The sequence below is a fragment of the Telopea speciosissima genome, chromosome 6, assembly GCF_018873765.1.
Source record: "Telopea speciosissima isolate NSW1024214 ecotype Mountain lineage chromosome 6, Tspe_v1, whole genome shotgun sequence".
Taxonomy (NCBI): domain Eukaryota; kingdom Viridiplantae; phylum Streptophyta; class Magnoliopsida; order Proteales; family Proteaceae; genus Telopea; species Telopea speciosissima.
In genome coordinates this window covers 59,624,463-59,631,210 of record NC_057921.1, presented here as the reverse complement: position 1 = coordinate 59,631,210, position 6,748 = coordinate 59,624,463, and the positions used below count along the sequence as shown (strand labels likewise).

The 6,748-nt window shown below is 40.6% G+C and overlaps 1 protein-coding gene across 1 annotated transcript; it reads left to right on the top strand.

The window, feature by feature from the left end:
- Positions 1–233: 233 nt before the first annotated feature.
- On the top strand, positions 234–998 carry LOC122664850 (protein P21-like). Its single transcript, XM_043860878.1, has one exon. It carries the CDS (start codon positions 237–239, stop codon positions 987–989), a length of 753 nt encoding a protein of 250 aa, XP_043716813.1. The 5' UTR covers positions 234–236; the 3' UTR covers positions 990–998.
- Positions 999–6,748: the final 5,750 nt, after the last annotated feature.

Sequence of the window (6,748 nt, the reverse complement as noted above, 5' to 3'; positions counted from 1 at the left end):
TTTTAGCTTTTCAAATTAAACCCAAAGAAAAGATCAGTCAAAAAAATGTGGCAAGCCTGTTAACGTGGATCATCATCCAATCATCCAAGTCTTATCATTCTTACATAAAAAAATAAAAGGGCAAAAAAAAAAAAACCATAAGTCTATCATTGACCACCACAAAGCGAGCCGCCACTTCACTATAAAAACCACCTCTCTGCTCCCAACACTAACCACTTCTAACCTGTTGTTCCAAGATGACCTCCATTAACAAGCTCTTCCTCTTCTTCTTCTTCTTCTTCTTTTCTGGTGTCCTCTTCACCACCTTCACCCATGCAACTACCTTTGAGATCAGAAACCAGTGCTCCTACACAGTATGGGCCGCTGCTTCACCAGGTGGTGGTCAGAGACTTAACCCGGGTCAATCATGGACCATCAACGTAGCTGCTGGCACAGCTATGGCTCGCATTTGGGGTCGAACAAACTGCAACTTCGACGCAAACGGGAATGGAAGATGTGATACGGGCGACTGCGGGAAGCTAGTGTGCCAAGGTTGGGGTGTACCACCCAACACCTTAGCCGAATATGCTTTAAACCAATTCGGTAATTTGGATTTCTTCGACATCTCCCTCGTCGACGGATTTAATATTCCGATGGTATTTACCCCGACAAACCCTAGCAGCAGCACATGCCGTAGGCTCAGTTGCACAGCTGACATAAATGGTCAATGTCCTGGACCGCTAAGGACCGCCGGAGGTTGTAACAACCCATGCACTGTGTATAAGACCGATCAGTATTGCTGCAATTCTGGGAGCTGTGGACCCACCGACTACTCCAGGTTTTTCAAGAATAGATGCCCTGATGCTTACAGTTATCCTAAGGATGACCCAACAAGTACCTTCACCTGCCCTAGTGGTACACAAAACTACAGAGTTATATTCTGCCCAGGAAATTCTATCTTTAAGTCTAACTCTTCTCATCCCCTCTTCAATATTCTTAATGAAATATGAAGAAGACTCAGCTATTTCCCTGTCTGTTAGTGAGTGTCTGAGAGAGACCCAACCCACCTCATGAATAAAGCCCAGCATTAGTTGGGCCGATTTCCCCTTTTTTTTTTTTTTTTTTTTTTTGTTTTGGTTGGGGTAGACTTTCCCTGTTAGGTTCCCTTGCGATGATCAGCTTTGTTCTGATTATCTTTTCTTAATTAATGAATAACCTCATCAGTTTATTTTGTTCCTATAGTCATAATTCCCTCTTATTAATTTTGTTTGTATCCCCATAATTTTTCTCTTGGATCTTTGTTTGTATGGGATAAGAATGGTTAGATTTTGGGTAATGGATAATGTTTTAGAGCCAACAAGTGTGACCCTGCTACTCGACACGAGTCCTTCTCAAATGTCTTTAACTTGAATTTGGCTATGTTTTGCTGGGCTGGACCCTCCAGCTCCTGCCACGGCTGGAGGAGAGCCAGATCCCTTTAACTTATGGTTAGATTCATGGTTTGAGGTATCGGTATCACCCGTATCCAGCGATATATTGTATTGATATTGTATCTTTCAACGATACAGATAAAGCATAAATTTATCTGATACAGTCATTTCGTGTCAATACCACAGGACTGTAAAAGGATCGGATTCGGCTCAGATAGTGCTATATCTGCATACGCATCCAATTAGCTTCCTGATGGATTCAGATAGTGCTAAATGAATACGAACACAAATATAAAACGGATATTTTATCCATTTACATGTAAATATAGTTTTTCGAATAGCTAGAGCCTATCCATATTCACATCCGTTTAACTTTCGGACGGATTCGGATAGTGTTAAATAGATACAAATACGGATACGGAAATGGATTTCGGCTATTCATTTACACCCCTACAATATCATATCAATATCATAGTATTTCATAGTGTGTTGCAGATGATCGATACCCAATCCGAACTGTCCACTAAAACCGAGTTCGGTTCCTCTACACGTGGCAACAAGTGAGAGCCACCCACCTATCCTATTTTTGCCATTTTTAAGGGAAGCAGGGATTTTTATAAAAACAAAATTAAAATGTGATTGGCTCGGAAATATGCATCCACCTGTTGGTACTTGCAGATAATCCATTCTCACTAAAACCATGGATAGGTAACTTAGGTTCTATACTTGTATAAATCAAAAAAAAAATTTCTTCCTTTGAATGCAAACTATCCACATGACAACAATTGTTAGGTGTGGTAAATTACCGGATTGATTGTCAAAAACAAACCGTGTCTAATTTTCCTTCTTTAACCTAAGGTCCTAAACTGCCTGTGGAATTTAGGGTTCTTATGTATCATTATTTTTTTCAAGTTATAATAATTTAAGGAAAAAGAACATTACATGGTGTGTGTGGTGTCCTGTCCCGGTCCTTGTGCCAAGACTAAGGGACAGGTCAAATGACCAAGGGTGCAGCGATCATTTTGCCGGCCATCACACTCAACCATGTTGTGATCTTTTTTTCAATATTTTATATGAAAAAAAGTATTAAGTTGAGAAATGTACCATCTATGCCTAGACACCTAAAAATACCACACTGCCCCTATAAAAGGTAAAAAGTCCACACCCATGATGCTTCTATTGGTATTCTCATTGGCATGCAAGTGTGTGCATGTGTAGGGGCAACACTCTCCCACAAGAACGCTCACCATTACTTTGGGAAGTATTTTCTAATGCAATAAATGTACCGCACGTTCTCTGATAGTAAATTGTTTATTAATCCAAAGAAAAAAAAATTATTTTATTATTATTTATTTTCTGTCCTCCCATGACCTTGTTAGCCTCTGGATCTTTATCATCTCTAGTTGGCTGTCCGGCCCAGTTTCCCAGTTCCTCTAACAAAGAGGGGCTGAAATGACCTCTCTATCCATGCCCAAACACTCTGCACGGGTGGGGTCCACCATCCCCCTATTAGCGGAACTGGGGAACTGGGCCGATCAGCAAACTGGAGGTGATAATTTTCCGTTAGCCTCTATAGTTGTTATTAGTCTTGTGTCGCCATTTGTGTGGGTTAAGTGATTCCCCATATCTGCAGGGTGGGAACCCTCTGTATAATTTTTCAGATTATAGTATGGGGAGAGTTTTTATACACAGTCGTGCATGTGTAGGGTCGTATTTTTAACAGTTGGATGAATATGATTATATATAGTATATGGTTCCACATCTCCATCCAATGGTTGCAGACAAGGTTGTGCACCATACAACAAAACCTTTTACCTTATAATATTAAACAAATTAAATTAAATTACAACCTTAACTCTCATCAACCAAGTGCTATCCTACGCCTTAGTGGATCAAATATCCAATTGTAATAAGTCATAGCTTTCGTTTGACCAGTACATTTATTACACAAGTCAAGGCTCGAGGTTTCATTGCAGGATATGAATTTTTTGGGAAGAGGGGAAGAGGTGGTGGGTGGTGTATGTGCTTCAGCGAATCCTTATCCCTTTTAATTCCCCGTCAGTTTCAATTTCGTCCAATTCTTCACATTGAAGCAGAAATGACCATAGCCAACGAATTGGAGGTGATAATTATTCGTGATTCAGTGCATCACACAATTTTAAATCATGGTATAGGCCTAGAGCCTTGGACCAATATTTATCTTTAGCCTAAACATATTATCTGGTATAGAAAAACTGATACTAAAAAATGGTTTTTTGATCTTGAATCGATCCAATACATGATTTGTAATCTCGGGATTGGATTAGTCAATTCTCCCAATTAGTGCTGTATCGTCTATGGCGAATCCCAAATATTGACCGATTCAATAATGATCCTCTATTACAATCCAAGGGTAAAAGAAGTAATAAAACCCGATTTTTAATAAAAAGCAAAGGCAAATCCATCCGATTTGAACCGATTTAAGGTAATCCGGATCAGTAACGAAAAAGACCGACCGTGAGTTAATTTTGGATACCTTAAACCATGGTGTGATACAAGTGATCAACACCAATATTGGTAACGATATCAATAAAGTGACCAATACGATATCTAATACCATTAAAAGAAAAATGATAATGGATCAAATGCAATCCAACCAATAGTTATATTGTTTTAAATTTAGATTTATTGGATATTTGAAATTGTTGCGTCAAGAATTGGGGACGGAGCGTGCCGTTCCTACAAAGAAGAAAACAACAATAGAATATCAAGTCGAGTTGGTTTAGTCACTTCGATGCCTAAGTCAGAACTCCTTAGCAACAGATAATGATAGTTGAATTTACATGATCATGGAAGGAAATTACCCGGTTATTTGTAGGCACTGGGGCGAGTTCTGCAGGCGGTGGCGTGACTTATCAGGAAAGGAAGTTCCCTCGGCTTGAGTTTTGGTGATTAGGAGTCCTTTTAGCGATACGGATAATTAAGTTCCTCAACCCATTACGCCTTGTCAGACTGGATTGGTGCATTAATTTAGGGCTGTTAGAGCCATTCTACTTCTTTCTCGGAATGTGACTCCAGAGTCTTATCTGGGTTAGACATTGTGGCCATGTCGGGCTGCTACCAAGATTGGGTCACTAGACCGTGCCCGGCTCGTTCGAGGACTGATCTTTTCGGTTACTCGTTCCTCGCTCTCTTTGTTCTTATCCTCGAAAAGATACACGTGTCAACTTTCTATTGGGGGGACACTTTTATGATGTATCAGAAACGATGGAAAAATAAATAAAATAAAATAAAATTGAATGAGAACCATGGTTTGAGGAATTAGTATAGAATAGGAGTACAAATGAAAGAAAAAAAACCATATTTAAAAAAATACAAGAGTACATCTATCCAGTCTAGATCGATCTTGATTAGTATTAGTAGAGACCAATACTAATATTGATATGGATTACTAAAACCCTGATGGAAATAGTACTGAACGGGTGTTGTCAAGAATTTTTTTCCTGCCCGCTACAGTTGTCCAGTTCCTCTCATAAGGAGACAGAAATGACAACTTAATCTCTCGGGCAGTGTGTTTGGGCAGGGGGTTAGGTCATCATTTTCGACCCCCACTGAGTGGAATTGGACAACTGTACCAGACAGAAAATCGAAAAGTATCATGAATGGAGTTCAGATCAGCTACCCACATGGGGACGGGTGGGGACAGATCTAAACCCTCCATGGGGGTGTGGGACCCATCTCTAAGACCCATGCCCCATGGAAGGGTCAGATCTATCCCCATCTGTCCCATGTGAGTCGCTGATCTGGATTCGAATGAATCATGTAAAGAGGTCATGATGACTCATGAGGTGTTGTGAACCTCTTTGACCTCATTAGGGGTGTCAATACCCAACCCGAACCGATGAAACAGGCCCGAACCAGTCTGAACGAGCCCGGACCACATCGGACCGAACTCTTAATGGTTCGATTCGATTTGTGGATCCAGAAAGGCAAACGGTTTGGTTTGGTTTGGGCTAGCCCGACGGTGCACCGGTAATCCGAACCGTTAGGCCCGAACCCAAACCGAACCGACCTAACCCGATAAATGAGTAAATCAATAAATGCCTAATGCCCCATTGCCCCCTAAATGTGTTGTGATAGTTTCTCACTTTATCTCATATCCTTTGTTAGTGATTACCCAACCAATTGTATCCATAGGCCATAGGACATAGGATACAAAGATGCATTGTATTTGAAATATTTTATGTACTTAAAAAAGAAAGAGAAGAAAAATTAGCACTAACCGGACCTTACTAGTTATATAAAACCGGTACCAAACCGAATCCAAACCAATATCAACCCGTTATCATAAATCGAAATCGACGCAAGATCAAACCGCACCGAAATCAAAATCGCATCGAAACCAAATATTTCTTAATGATTTGGTTTCAATTTCTATAAAAATCACACCGAAACTGAAAAACCCGAACCAAAACCGGCCCAAACCGGCCCGTTGACACCCCTAGACCTCATGATAAAGATGTCAAGGTCAGGAGTTCAAATCTTCTTTGACACCAACCCATTACAAAAACCAAAAAGGCAAAAACCCACCCATGACGATGACTTATAATAGTCTGAGGCCACGTGTCACATTGTTGGACTTGACTATGAAATCATGTCTGAGATTTAGCGGTGCACCACTTCCCTTTTTATTTGTTTGTTTTTTCCCTGATGAACGGTGCACCACTTCCACTGACCATTAGGTTGACTTTGCAATGATCGGTCGACTGGGGCCAAAATTGCAAGCCGCGACGCCATTTGTTGGCTTGGCGTCAACCAAAGGCATCTGAACTTCACCCGGGCTCCACAAGTCGAAGAAAAGCCAAACCCTAACTACTCCAGAACAAGTTCCAGGTTGGAGGTGGACTATTGGACTTCTTGTTCTGTTACTTATTTATTGAGTTGCTCCATGATCAAAGAGGAGTTTTCAACTAAGGAGGGAACCTATTGTAGTCTAAGAGGCATCTCCAGAGAACAACATCGATGTGGGTATAGATGCTTCATTTGGGGAGAATGTTTTGGAGGCAGAAAGGTAGACAAGGCGGGTTTTGGTTCTTTCTGAGAATTTTATGATCCTGGAATGTTTGGAGGAACAGAAGAACTTCATGGATGCCAAACATTGGTCTTGGATCCATGGATCCAAAATGGGCCAGACAGTGCTGTCCTTGCTGGGAATCAGCTAAACTGTTAAGCTCCCTTGGAACAAGAGAAATTGGCACAAATGAAAGTAAAGTAAAAAGAGAACTTGTTATTACCAGACTATGGGCAGAACAATATAAGAATACAAACAGTAATAAAAGCATAAACTGTAGTACGAAACA

What these genes read in the sequence shown, in the direction of transcription:
- LOC122664850 (XM_043860878.1), top strand. Translation starts at nt 237, where the DNA reads ATGACCTCCATTAACAAGCTCTTCCTCTTCTTCTTCTTCTTCTTCTTT.